This window comes from Bufo gargarizans, unplaced genomic scaffold (genome assembly GCF_014858855.1).
Source record: "Bufo gargarizans isolate SCDJY-AF-19 unplaced genomic scaffold, ASM1485885v1 fragScaff_scaffold_726_pilon:::fragment_2:::debris, whole genome shotgun sequence".
Taxonomy (NCBI): Eukaryota; Metazoa; Chordata; class Amphibia; order Anura; family Bufonidae; genus Bufo; species Bufo gargarizans.
Genome location: NW_025334173.1, coordinates 102,076 through 117,674, shown reverse-complemented (window position 1 = coordinate 117,674; position 15,599 = coordinate 102,076). Strand labels below are relative to the sequence as shown.

The window sequence follows — 15,599 nt, the reverse complement described above, 5'->3', positions numbered from 1 at the left end:
TAATTCTACATTTTACACACTGCGGTTTTCAATGTCTACTTGCGTTTTTACTATAATTCAGCTATTACAATGTAGCAAGACTAAATCAGATATATAGCGTCTTTCCCAAAGGCTTACTACATATACAAAAATACATACACAAATGTAGTATATGTAATTTTTCTTTTTCTTTTCCAAAATAATACGTAAAGGTATAATAATATGTTCACACAGGTGTTCGGGCAAATCTTCAAAGAAGTATAGTGAGTAGGTGAAGTTTCTCCACCGAGGGGGGGTCCGGGCAGTCATAATAACCCACGGGGCCCCCCTCGGTAGAGGAACTCCACCCCCCAGCGACCTCATAGGAATCCATATATTTCTATCTCAGCATTTAATCCTGCTGGTAGCAGAGTATCGAAGTCAAAGATGTATCTGGACTCAATTCTCGACATTTTTTTAATATGGTTCCCGCCCCTCCAATCTACTTCTACTTTTTCAAGTGCGGAGAAGGTCAGTCCTTCTGGATTTTGATTATGGGAGGTCTTAAAATGGGTAGATAAAGTGTGCTTCTCATAACCCTTCCTTATATTTGAAATATGTTCGGCTATACGAACTTTTAGTTGTCTTTTAGTTCTGCCCACATATTGTCTTTTACAGGGACATTGTATAATGTAGATTACACTATTGGAATTACATGTAAGGAAGTCTTTGATTGTATGTTGATGGGTGTTTGTGGTAGACTTTATTATAGATGTCTTTTTCGGGAAAGTGGTATTCTTACACCCCATACACTTTCCACATCGGAAAAAACCCACGGTATTTGTCCATTTTTGTATGGAAGAATCCACTGTAATTTTATTCTTTTTAGGGATAGTGGGTGCTACCATTAAAGCTAAATTTGGCGCTTTAGTAAAAGTGACCTGCGGAAAATGTGGCACTAGATGACCTATCGTTTTATCCTTATTTATAAAGTGCCAATGCTTGTTTATTATATATTTCACCTTTTTATGATGAGTGTTAAAAGGTAAAATAAGCCTTATATTTTCATCTTTACATTCTCTTTTACTTTTTATATCAAAGAAAGACTTTCGATCCATTTGTCTAACTGTATTTAATGCTATATCAAGGATTTCTTCAGGGTATTGTTTATCAGAGAATTGGTTTTTCATAATTAAGGCCTCTTCTTCAAAATCCTCTATTTTGGAACAGTTCCTCCTAATTCGTCTAAATTGTCCCGTTGGTATATTTAGGAGCCATTGAGGCAGGTGACAGCTATTATATAGAATATAGCTATTTTTTGCAGTAGGTTTTCGATATGTATTACATTAATTTTGTATCCTCTATTTTAATTTGTAAATCTAAGAACTCCACCATCTTCTGGCTAGTCTTTCCTGTGAACCGTAAATTATAGTCATTTTTGTTAATATCCTCTAGAAATTTATCTAAAGATGCCTGATTCCCTTTCCATATGAAGAGGACATCGTCGATGTACCTCTTCCACAGCACCAGGTCTGTCCCCAGCCTCGGATCAATTTCCCTCTGTTCCCAACTAGCCATAAACAAATTGGCATAGCTGGGGGCAAACCTGGTGCCCATCGCAGTGCCACATATTTGTAAATACATATCTGAGTCAAACCAAAAATAATTATGATCCAGAATGTATTGAGTGACTGTCTGCAAGTATTTTATTTGTTCTGTGGGTAATTGGCTATTTTCTTGCAATTGTTGGCCCATGGCATCTATCCCCTGTTTATGGTTTATTATTGTATATAAGGACTGTACGTCCAGTGTTCCTATCGTCCATTCGGGGTTGTATTTTAATTTCTCTACTATTTGTATTACGGAGGTTGTGTCCTTTATATAGGATTTAGTCTTTTTGACTGCTGGTGGTAGATGTTTATCTATATAGTGTGATAGGTTCGCAGTAAGCGAGTCTATCCCAGAAATTATCGGTCGTCCAGGTGGATTAATAGGGTCTTTGTGTAACTTAGGTATACAGTAGAATACAGGCAATCTACATTGACTATTCGTAATATAATGATGTTCCTGATGTGTCAGAATTCCTAATTTTTGTCCTTCTTCACATAGGCTCATTAACTGTTTTTGGAATTCTGTAGTGGGGTCAGTGCGTAGACATTTATACGTAGTTGTATCTGACAGTTGTCTAGTGCATTCCTTTTTATAGTTCTCTGCATTCCACACTACAATAGCTCCACCTTTATCCGCTGGTCTTATTATAATTTTATTATCTTTTTGTAATTGTTTTATTGCCTGCATCTCCGTCTTTGATAGATTATTCTCTCTATTACTACCAATTTTTATTTTCCTAATATCGAATTCAACTGCTTGTCTAAAAGCTATCATCTCCTCACTTATCTCTTGACGTGGGTATTTTACTGATTTACTCTTTACATCCGTGTGAACATATTTTCTTCCCTCTATTGGGTTCGCTCCATTCACTATTGGGTTCTTGATGAAATATTTCTTTAGGCATAATTTCCTAATATATTTCTCTATGCCTATTAATGTGTCAAATTTATTTAATTGGTTGGATGGTGCAAATTTCAGACCTTTATTTAATAATGTTATCTGTGCAGAAGTGAGAATAGTAGTACTCAAATTAACAATAGCATCAGAATTAGCTAATTGTAATGATTGTTGTGCTTTCTTTTGTTTGAGTCCTCTACGTAATTTCCTTTTTCGTGTCTTTGTGATTTGTATTGGTGTCTCTGTGTGTTCTGAGGTTCCTCGTGACGTGTTCGTGATTGTGGTACTTTGTGTTGATAATGTGTTCTGTTGTAGTATTGGTCCCGACTGACATCCCTGTGTCTTAGATTGTATCTGTGTGTTGGGGACTCTATCTGTATTGGATGTGAATGGGGTGATCGTCTTGGTGTTTTCTGTCGTGATCTTACTTTGTGATGGGGTGGGGTTTGGTCTAAAAAATGGTTCTCCGTAAATATTTCATATCTATTTGAAGTTGGTATATTAAAATCTCCTTGATCTTGATTATGTACTATATTTGTCTCTATAACCGGTTTTGTGTATTGATTATTGGTCTTTTTTTGTGTTAAATTTTTCGGTTCTTTCTTTGCATTCCGAATTTTTTTACTTTTTTTAGAAATTATATCGTATTCAAATTTATCTATATTTTTGCAAATACGTTCTTGCCATATTTTATATTCCTCACATTTAGGTAAATTTATCATAGTGCCCTTTAATTCTTCTATCTGGATTGTCAATTGCTCCAAAATCTGGGATCTCCTTTTTATAACCATTTCCATTAATAAAATGGACTGTGTTTGTAAAAGGTTATTCCATTCTTTTTCAAAATCACTACTACAGAGATCATACGCTGGGATTTTGGTCAAAAGCAATCCAGTTGGTATTGTACCTTGTATAATATACTGTCTAAGGGCTCTAATTTCCCAACGTTGTTTTAACTGTTTTTGTAGTAGAGTTTCTAGTTCTCTGAAGATTTCTCCTATTGATTTTTCATTAGGGGGGCTCAATGGCCCTTCCTCATCTTTCTCAAACGTAAATGCTTCCACTTTCAATCGTTTACTCTCCATGTGACTCCAAATGTCCATTTTTTGACAAGAGGGAGCTCACTCTCAGTAGGTAAAGGTATAAATTCAAAGAGTATAGGTTAGAGAGGGCTCACCTACTAGTCAAAAATGATATGGGAGCACCCATATCATTTTTGACTAGTAGGTGAGCCCTCTCTAACCTATACTCTTTGAATTTATACCTTTACCTACTGAGAGTGAGCTCCCTCTTGTCAAAAAATGGACATTTGGAGTCACATGGAGAGTAAACGATTGAAAGTGGAAGCATTTACGTTTGAGAAAGATGAGGAAGGGCCATTGAGCCCCCCTAATGAAAAATCAATAGGAGAAATCTTCAGAGAACTAGAAACTCTACTACAAAAACAGTTAAAACAACGTTGGGAAATTAGAGCCCTTAGACAGTATATTATACAAGGTACAATACCAACTGGATTGCTTTTGACCAAAATCCCAGCGTATGATCTCTATAGTAGTGATTTTGAAAAAGAATGGAATAACCTTTTACAAACACAGTCCATTTTATTAATGGAAATGGTTATAAAAAGGAGATCCCAGATTTTGGAGCAATTGACAATCCAGATAGAAGAATTAAAGGGCACTATGATAAATTTACCTAAATGTGAGGAATATAAAATATGGCAAGAACGTATTTGCAAAAATATAGATAAATTTGAATACGATATAATTTCTAAAAAAAGTAAAAAAATTCGGAATGCAAAGAAAGAACCGAAAAATTTAACACAAAAAAAGACCAATAATCAATACACAAAACCGGTTATAGAGACAAATATAGTACATAATCAAGATCAAGGAGATTTTAATATACCAACTTCAAATAGATATGAAATATTTACGGAGAACCATTTTTTAGACCAAACCCCACCCCATCACAAAGTAAGATCACGACAGAAAACACCAAGACGATCACCCCATTCACATCCAATACAGATAGAGTCCCCAACACACAGATACAATCTAAGACACAGGGATGTCAGTCGGGACCAATACTACAACAGAACACATTATCAACACAAAGTACCACAATCACGAACACGTCACGAGGAACCTCAGAACACACAGAGACACCAATACAAATCACAAAGACACGAAAAAGGAAATTACGTAGAGGACTCAAACAAAAGAAAGCACAACAATCATTACAATTAGCTAATTCTGATGCTATTGTTAATTTGAGTACTACTATTCTCACTTCTGCACAGATAACATTATTAAATAAAGGTCTGAAATTTGCACCATCCAACCAATTAAATAAATTTGACACATTAATAGGCATAGAGAAATATATTAGGAAATTATGCCTAAAGAAATATTTCATCAAGAACCCAATAGTGAATGGAGCGAACCCAATAGAGGGAAGAAAATATGTTCACACGGATGTAAAGAGTAAATCAGTAAAATACCCACGTCAAGAGATAAGTGAGGAGATGATAGCTTTTAGACAAGCAGTTGAATTCGATATTAGGAAAATAAAAATTGGTAGTAATAGAGAGAATAATCTATCAAAGACGGAGATGCAGGCAATAAAACAATTACAAAAAGATAATAAAATTATAATAAGACCAGCGGATAAAGGTGGAGCTATTGTAGTGTGGAATGCAGAGAACTATAAAAAGGAATGCACTAGGCAACTGTCAGATACAACTACGTATAAACGTCTACGCACTGACCCCACTACAGAATTCCAAAAACAGTTAATGAGCCTATGTGAAGAAGGACAAAAATTAGGAATTCTGACACATCAGGAACATCATTATATTACGAATAGTCAATGTAGATTGCCTGTATTCTACTGTATACCTAAGTTACACAAAGACCCTATTAATCCACCTGGACGACCGATAATTTCTGGGATAGACTCGCTTACTGCGAACCTATCACACTATATAGATAAACATCTACAACCAGCAGTCAAAAAGACTAAATCCTATATAAAGGACACAACCTCCGTAATACAAATAGTAGAGAAATTAAAATACAACCCCGAATGGACGATAGGAACACTGGACGTACAGTCCTTATATACAATAATAAACCATAAACAGGGGATAGATGCCATGGGCCAACAATTGCAAGAAAATAGCCAATTACCCACAGAACAAATAAAATACTTGCAGACAGTCACTCAATACATTCTGGATCATAATTATTTTTGGTTTGACTCAGATATGTATTTACAAATATGTGGCACTGCGATGGGCACCAGGTTTGCCCCCAGCTATGCCAATTTGTTTATGGCTAGTTGGGAACAGAGGGAAATTGATCCGAGGCTGGGGACAGACCTGGTGCTGTGGAAGAGGTACATCGACGATGTCCTCTTCATATGGAAAGGGAATCAGGCATCTTTAGATAAATTTCTAGAGGATATTAACAAAAATGACTATAATTTACGGTTCACAGGAAAGACTAGCCAGAAGATGGTGGAGTTCTTAGATTTACAAATTAAAATAGAGGATACAAAATTAATATGTAATACATATCGAAAACCTACTGCAAAAAATAGCTATATTCTATATAATAGCTGTCACCTGCCTCAATGGCTCCTAAATATACCAACGGGACAATTTAGACGAATTAGGAGGAACTGTTCCAAAATAGAGGATTTTGAAGAAGAGGCCTTAATTATGAAAAACCAATTCTCTGATAAACAATACCCTGAAGAAATCCTTGATATAGCATTAAATACAGTTAGACAAATGGATCGAAAGTCTTTCTTTGATATAAAAAGTAAAAGAGAATGTAAAGATGAAAATATAAGGCTTATTTTACCTTTTAACACTCATCATAAAAAGGTGAAATATATAATAAACAAGCATTGGCACTTTATAAATAAGGATAAAACGATAGGTCATCTAGTGCCACATTTTCCGCAGGTCACTTTTACTAAAGCGCCAAATTTAGCTTTAATGGTAGCACCCACTATCCCTAAAAAGAATAAAATTACAGTGGATTCTTCCATACAAAAATGGACAAATACCGTGGGTTTTTTCCGATGTGGAAAGTGTATGGGGTGTAAGAATACCACTTTCCCGAAAAAGACATCTATAATAAAGTCTACCACAAACACCCATCAACATACAATCAAAGACTTCCTTACATGTAATTCCAATAGTGTAATCTACATTATACAATGTCCCTGTAAAAGACAATATGTGGGCAGAACTAAAAGACAACTAAAAGTTCGTATAGCCGAACATATTTCAAATATAAGGAAGGGTTATGAGAAGCACACTTTATCTACCCATTTTAAGACCTCCCATAATCAAAATCCAGAAGGACTGACCTTCTCCGCACTTGAAAAAGTAGAAGTAGATTGGAGGGGCGGGAACCATATTAAAAAAATGTCGAGAATTGAGTCCAGATACATCTTTGACTTCGATACTCTGCTACCAGCAGGATTAAATGCTGAGATAGAAATATATGGATTCCTATGAGGTCGCTGGGGGGTGGAGTTCCTCTACCGAGGGGGGCCCCGTGGGTTATTATGACTGCCCGGACCCCCCCTCGGTGGAGAAACTTCACCTACTCACTATACTTCTTTGAAGATTTGCCCGAACACCTGTGTGAACATATTATTATACCTTTACGTATTATTTTGGAAAAGAAAAAGAAAAATTACATATACTACATTTGTGTATGTATTTTTGTATATGTAGTAAGCCTTTGGGAAAGACGCTATATATCTGATTTAGTCTTGCTACATTGTAATAGCTGAATTATAGTAAAAACGCAAGTAGACATTGAAAACCGCAGTGTGTAAAATGTAGAATTATCGCCTAGTAAGCGATGCGGTTTCAATTCAGCTCTCCTACTCTATCCCACTAAATGTATAATATAAGGTCATTTCCGACATTGCATATATTAATTGAATTTTTTAGTGATATATCTATTCACTTGTTTATTTAATAAGTTTTTAATATAGATTAAAACTAGCTATATATGTTCTTATATTGTGAAATCCAAGATGCGGCATATTGTGAAATCCAACCATTCACGTCATTTCCTGCACACAATGGAAGCTAATTAATTCAGACTGCACCTGTGTAGGTGGATATAAAAATGGGTCATTTCTATGGGAAATTTAGCCACTGAGGAAGGAGTCGGAGCACTCTGAAACGCGTATGGTAAATCCCATGAAATAAGACACAGAATTAGAAGATTAAAGCGCTTAAAGAAAAGGAACCAACAGCCAAGGGATCGGTGAGAATATACTTTCATAAAGGAAAGCTGGATACCTGTCGGTAACTTATGGGAAGCGCATTTGGTGACTCTACAGCTTGCGTGATATAAACAAACAGCGCAGCATTAAGATACCACTGAGCGGCTTCTACGACAGCACAGCTTCTTACATCACTGAAGATCCCGGACCTGATATTCACATAGACTCGGTGGAAATTCCTATTACACCGTAACGCATTAAGAATAGTATCACTCGTGGGACGCCACCAGTGTTACAATTAAATCGTCAGTGTCGAAACAGTGAGTAAAACAACTGCGACCTATCTATTCTATTACCAATAGTGAATTTATTTTACTGACTTTGCAGCAACAATTTATTGCCGAGCACGTGAAGTCCTTTTGTCTCAAAAGACTCTGACCCATAGGTCAATATAAGGAATTTTTATTTCTGTTTTATATTATATTTTATATTTTTATATTCACATACCCACTGTATCTATGTCTTTTATAGATTTTATCTATGCATTATAATATGTCGGAATAGATTGTTTTTTGTGTTTAATAAATACATATTATTGTATCTAAACTCTCCGTGTGAAATCCAGGTGCTGGTGTGCCCTACTATTTTTATATTACTTTGCAAGTACACTTAGCATTTTCTCACTCCCATCACTAGAAATGACTATTCTCGTCCACAATAGGAACGGACATATGGATGCAGACAGCAGACAGACTGGTGCGGATACAAAATATGGTCGTGTGCATGAGCCCTTTATTGTGAAGTACTCATTTTGTAAAGATAAAAATTTGGATTGTTTGCACATCCCCTTTCGGGAAGGCCTGCAGAGAGGGATACGCGCTCATGTACATGAACATATGATATCTTTGTGCAGGAGAGACAATCTGGACCTGTCCTGTGATATCAGGAAACCCTGCTTGCTTTAGGCAGGGGCGGATTTGCCACAGACCCTACAGGGAAATTTCCTGGTGGGCCAATACCCCAGGGGGCCACCCAAGTCCTCCTCTCTGCTGCTGACTTAGTACATAATGAGCTCTCAACAGTAATTAATGCTGTGAGAAACAGGTATCCGGCTACCGCATATGCCCTCCTGAATTCAACTGCTGTGGCCCGCACCTCACCTCCTAAGCCCCCTGCTCCATAGACAACTGGAGGAGGAGGGCAGAACATGGGAGCTATTGAGGGCCAGCTTTTGAGGCAGTATATTGTGCTACACTGTGGTAAATGGTTCTGCTGGGATCGTATTTTGCACTATAGAATTGTTGATCCTGCCTACTTGTCTTGCCCCACCTTCTGTTACTTTGGATCTGCCTACAAAATGGGGCCACTTTTAGTTTTTTCTTTCCAGGGCCATTTTAAGTTCCCAGTCCACCCCTGGCTTTAGGGAAGGGATTCCTGATTTTACATGAGAAAATGAGGCCCCCATCTTTGGCTATATATGTCTTGCAAATGAAGCAATAACCTGGCTGTGTTCTTGGAGTGTTACATCTATGAGCACGGCTCAATCCCCCTTACCAGGGGGAAATAATATTGAAAAGATTTTGGATTTTCCTCTGTAATTTGCGCTCTTTTTCTGTCTGAAGTAAACCAGAAATTGTCTGGTCATTGCTTATTCATTTTTGTATCCTTCGTGTGTGTTCACTAATGTTATCTACAATTACACCGCATCTTAGAACTGTAATGACTAAAGGGGTTCCTGGGACTTTAATACTGATAATAGAGGATAGGCCATCAATATCAGATCTTTGGGGGTTCAACTCCTGGAACCCCGCCAAAACAGCTGATCGAAGGAGTGCTACGGACCTTCTGAAGAAAAAATTGTGGCATGCTCCAATAGACGCTGTAGGGAACGCCCTGGTATAATGCTGACATCTGCAGAATGCAGTATCTGTATCCTGAGGAGCTGGTAAGGGGATCAAATACAATAATATTATTCTTTTAGGAAATTGCTAAAATGCAATCCTAGAACAGCAAAAGTGGCTCAATGCTGGAGCTTTAAATTGATGATAAGAAATTTAGTGCAGTTCTTACTTTTTGCTGTTTTCTTAAGCATTTTGAACGAAAAATAAACCCCAAAAACTAATCGACATTCCTGTGGTTGGAAACTAGTGCGAACTTTTCTTTCTGTTTTCTTGGCACAGCAGACTCCCATGATAATACATTTTTCATATTCCTGATGCGGAACCCTTTCCATAAATGCATGTTTCACGGTCATTACTCTCAGAGATAAATCACATTAAGGTATGTCTATTTCTGCAGAAAAATGTTTCTCCTTTTACCAAGCAATGTACAAGTAACAATAAGACCATTCATTTTCTAATTAGAGGAATCAAATATGGTACATACAAAGGATGTGTATCAAAGAAGCCAATGGACACTAAGGTTTCTGTGCTAAAGAGGCTTTCCCATCAAGCGATGACTTATCGCTAGAATATGCCATCAACTTATCTGAGAATGCAGCACTGGTTTAGTGATATGGCCCCGTCACAATTTTTGCCTACATACTGGCACTCCTCTCCATCCGCTGAAAATCAGAAAAACTAACACTGCAGCACCTTCATCCTCACATACTTACCAACACTGAAAAGGGAAAACTCAGGACATTTACGCCCTACCCCTTGGTCTATCTGGAATGTCCCCAAAATGCCCTGGAACACCATTAAACTGGCAACTATGGGGAAGGGCTTGCATAAGCCAAGTCCCTTTCAGTGCACTGTTCGTGGGACTGTCCTGGCAAATTCAGCACTGCTGACAAGTATGATTCTCAGCAGTTGGACCCCTACGACCAGAAAGTGATGACATGTCCTAGAGCTATGCCATCCTTTTCTGTGGTGTGAAAACTGCACGTGTCATTTCAATGGGGAATCATTATGGGATAAGGCCTGTATTATTATTGTTCACCCAGACCAGTACATATGGTTGTGTCTGTGCCTGTTGCTGCAGCTCAGTCCTATGCAAGTGAAAATGGACTGGGTTAAAGGGGTTTTCTGTGACTTTAATTACGGATGTCCTATCCTTAGGTCATGTCATCAATATTTGACCAAGGAACCCTCCCCTATCATCTTAGTACTGAGCAGCAGTGCAAGGCACAGTCACCAATGTATATACAGTGCTGTGGTAAACACTGAAGGGGGCTTTTAATCAGCTGATTGTGGGGTGAGTCATCTACCACTGTTCCAATGTTAATGATCGATCCTAGAGGTAGGCCTTCAATATTACACCCTTCCGGATATGGCAATTTTCAGTTACTAAGTTTCCATTTTCACTCTCTGCTTTCTCGGAGCCATAACTTTTTTATTTTTACATTCACATAGCATTATAAGGGCTTTTTTTTTGCCGGACAAGTTGTACTTTCTAATGTCACCATTTAATATTGCATACGATGTAGTGAGAAGCTGGAAAAAATCCGAATGGGGTAGAATAAAAAAAAAAGCACAATTATGCAAAAATATATGGGTTTAATTTTTACGACATTCTTTATGCAGTAAAACTGACCTGTGCCCTTCCTTCTCCGGGTTAGTACGATAACAGCGATACCACATTTATATATATTCTTGTGTTTTAACCATTTCTGGACCTCTGCCGAACATGTACAGTGGAAGTCCAGTCTTTAAAGATGGCGCCCACTCGCAAGCACAGCGGGCGCCATAGCTGCTGGGATTCTGCTGTTTTAAACAGCAGAGAACTGGGGCTAATGTCAATAGTACCGATCGCAGACAATTAACCCCTCAGATACTGTGGTCAAAAGCTGCACGCTTACTGGTCTGGGCTGCCTTCCCTTGGCTGGGGTCAGGGAAGGCGTTTAATACTAGTAATAGGCCTGGTTTGCTTTGTCCAGTTAAATGCAGGCCACCAGGATGGAAACTGGGCAGACCAAATTATAGTCAATGGTGTCCATCAGCGTTCTTAGTGTCTGTCATGCAACAGATCTGACACTGCCATCATTTTTCTTGTTCTGTTCCTATAATGGAAAAAAAACATTGATGTTTAGAGTACTCTGTGGCTTACCTGACCAAAATTGTCTGTATGCCTTGGGTTGGAACCTGAGTATATAAGCAGGTGTGATAATTCACAGTGACCTGTATAAAATGGAACATACAATTAGAATTACCGTAACAACCTATATAGTTGTAAAAAGATGTAATATTTTTAGACAGGAGTATTGACTACAATATTAAGTGGCCTGTTAACCAACAAAAAAAATCCACCAGATTGCTGGTAGATGCAGCCAGAAAGAACAGAGAAACGTGCAGTGTATATGAGCATATTTCATGCTAAGATCTCTAGATACATACTGCATTGATGCACACTGGAGCCATGGTCCCGAGTTCCAGTTCACAGACTGCAGCGGTGTAAACAAGCAGAGGCAGAAGGAGCGGACTGATGGCACAGAGAACGGCACCGGAGAAAGAGGTCAGTAAAGCAGACCTGGGAGCCTCATTAGGCCTGGCTGCAGTGTACAGACATCAGCATCCCGTGATCGCGCGAGGTGGTGATGCCTGACAGAGGGGAGCCCCCTTTCTCTAAACTTCTTAGATGTCATGTTTGCTATTGACTGAGGCATGTAAGGGGTTTAAACGTCCAGACTGGCACTTCTGCCACTCCAGGCAGTTAGAGCAGGAGCCTGGCTTCCATGTGAGAACCGGGCTCCTAGCAGCCTAGAATACACCCCATTAATGTCTGTTGTAAAAACACGACGGTCATTAAGTGGTTAAACATGCTATCCAACGGCATTCATGTTTAATCAAGTTTGGGCAAATACTGCTACCGTACAACTTGCAATATGTGGCCAAACTTGACTGTTACAATAGAGACTGCTATACATCCCAATAATGCCCACATTTAAAGTAGAATTAGGCAAAGCCCAGGTGCCATTTGTGACACCATGTAGACTGACAATGGACTTCACACAAGTGTTATTAAACCAGTCGTGCCTGCTAGCAGACCTAAAGGATAGCCACAAGGATCTTATTGGAAAAGTCCTGCCGAAAAGCAAGTTTTTCCAATGATAACATACTGTATTTGGGGAATTTGGGCTATTTATGTAATCCTATGATCTACTCAATATTTAAGCACCCCATGTTCAGTCTTTATACCAGTCACTGTTATGCTGGGTTCACATCACGTTTTTGTAATACATTAAATATATAAAGGTGTACGTTAATGGGTACCTCAGACAGATTCCATACATTGGCATTCGTCACCATAGAGCTCCATTGTAAAAAAAAAAAAAAGTATATGTTAACGCATGCGTTTTTTTGCTGGACTTTGCAGAATGGAAAATCATGGTACACTAAGCTTTTCCATATTCTTCTGTACAGTTTGGTCTTCTGCCAAATGAATGATGCATGGTATTACACATTTGCTCCAGGAACTTTAAACCACTGAAAACTTGCTTGATTTACTTTTTAACTCTCCAGGGACTGGTTTCCATAGAATGCAATAACTACTATAAATACATGGAAACCATGAAGCTTTCTACTTTCTACTGATGTAACTGTATACTACTCCATATATGAATAAAAAAATACTATATGGACAGTGATGACAAAGGACAACTTCGTATGGTATTTGCCCTTCAATTCGTTCTCTGTGCTTTCATTAAAAATACATGTTTTAAATATGGTGTTCTGCTAGTATAGTGGAAATAATAATGAACTTCGGAGGCTATAAGTGCCAGTTAGACTTCTAACCTCCTCCAGGCCAACATCAATAATAGTCCCACATTCCCTGAATCTAGGGAAGAGAATTAAATAAATATGGTGTCTATAAAAGAAAAAATAACTTACAAAATAATCACTCCACACATATAAAAACTACGATATCTAAAGGTTACCTTATCAATGCCATAGCCAAAATAAATGGAGAAACTTGCTCTTTCTGCCTGAACAAGGTAACATTATGGAGAAATAAAGGACTGAATCTTATAGCTAGGATATGTGAGTTTTGTTAAGGTTCTATCTAGTCTATTTTTTTGCCTCTTTATACAATTTTTGACCTGGCATCTTGACCTTTTACATAGTTTTTCTAATTTGGGAGCTCTAATGGAATAAAAAGACAGAAAAGCTAAAATTATAACTGCACTTGTGGTCACAGTTTTTAAGAAAGAAGGAAAGAAGAGGTGTCTAGGACCACATCCGTAACTCCAGATACAGCATCCACATAATCTGGGCTCTGCCTATAGTGCACAGTGCACACAGCTCTTTCCATAACGGTCGTTCTGCAAGACTCTAGTTTCACAAGACTACTACGTGTTCCATGGCCCCTAAGACCATTACATGACTAAAGCCATGGCTGGGTTGTAACATGGAGTAGAAATGGTTAGCTCTAGTGCATATGCACACTATCTACATCTCTAAGCGGCACCAGTTTTAAAAAGGCCTATCGGCTGAAACGTCGTGATTCGTGCAGCCGCCTCCTAATAAATATCACTTGAATTTCACAAGTTCTGTTTCGTGCTTGACTTTTCAAATGGATTTTATTACAAGACCCGGAGGCTCATATTGCTATTCTCCTTCTTTACTTCTGACCAATAGCAGCAAAGAAAATAGAAAAATATTGAAACATGTCATCAGCCCCTCCCCATAGTCTCTCTATAACAGGCCACACCGCCTGCAAAACCTCCTCTTTCTTTGCTGCTGACCGCAGAGATAAGTAGTGTGATTTGCTTTTTCTTGTCATTGTGATTCACATATATATATATATATATATATGTATATAGATTTTGTTTGCTTTATCTGTGCCTTGGTTTTTTCCCCCCTTTTTTGGGGCAAGTTGGGGGGGTTTATTGATTTATTTATACTGTTTTTGCTTAGTCTGGGGCTATTTTCATAGCTCCTCTACTGCTTGGCGTTCAGAAGGTTCAATTTACGCCTTTTTTCATGTATCCCGTCTCATTCCCCATGTACGCTTAGCCCACCTTCCTGTGCCTTCCTTTCTGCTCCCCCTCCCTTATCGGACGGCTCCTTTTCCCGCCGCTTACCTCAGTGCGGCTGCAGCAGCTCTCCCTGCCTTCCTTGCTAGTGCGCCCGAGATCTCGCGAGATCTCGGGCGCTTCCGCCTGTGACGTCATCGCATCTCGGAGCTCCGGCAGCATCGGCCCGTCCTCGGCTCTCTCTCAATCTCTCCTACAGGTTTTTTCCACAGCGCTTTTTTCTCTTTTCTGGCCTGGGGCAAATCCCCTTGCCAGCTTCTCAGCCCCACAATATATATATCTTAGTTTTTCCACTTCAGCAGTTCGGCCAGTTATAATAAAAACTCACAACATGCCCAATAAAGTACTCAGTGGCCAGGGCCCTGCAGAGGAGGATTTTCCTCTTGTGGAATTAACCCCTTCGGGGGAGGTTGATCATGCCCCGATCCCTGGTGATCAGGGATCGGATTTTCAGGCGTCCATATCTAACGCCATAGCTGCAGCCATGGGATCTATGACTTCGGTCATATCCCAAACTATTGCCCAGGCCCTTGCTGCCCATCCGGCTACCTCACAAACCCCGCAGCCCGTCATGGTGTCCTCACCCACCGGGCCAGGGATTTCTGCCTCCAGAAAAAGAGCTAATAATGGTGATGATGTTTCCACCAATGTTGGCGCGCTTGGTCCGCGCAAGAGAGCCTGTACGCGTCAGGCAGAACGCACGCGCAATTGGAAAAGTGCTAGAGCACTACAGGATTTGGATTCCGACTCTGAAGTTGGATCCGAGGAGGTGGCTATGGATGACGCCTTTGAGGAGGCAGAGGAGGACCCATCAGGGGTCATGGATGATAACCCCCTACCCGGGTGTAGCTCCCTTATGTCCGCTGCAGAAGGTATGCCTGCATCTTTAACGGACCCCTCT

At 39.1% G+C, this 15,599-nt stretch overlaps 1 protein-coding gene across 1 annotated transcript in view; it reads right to left on the bottom strand.

Moving 5' to 3' along the window:
• LOC122922801 (probable protein S-acyltransferase 23) overlaps window positions 1-15,599 on the bottom strand; it is a 53,641-nt gene that overhangs the window by 18,386 nt on the left and 19,656 nt on the right. The window contains exon 3 of the mRNA XM_044273537.1: window positions 11,773-11,843. Coding sequence (XP_044129472.1) covers window positions 11,773-11,843 — 71 coding nt within the window. The remainder of the gene's footprint in view (window positions 1-11,772; window positions 11,844-15,599) is intronic.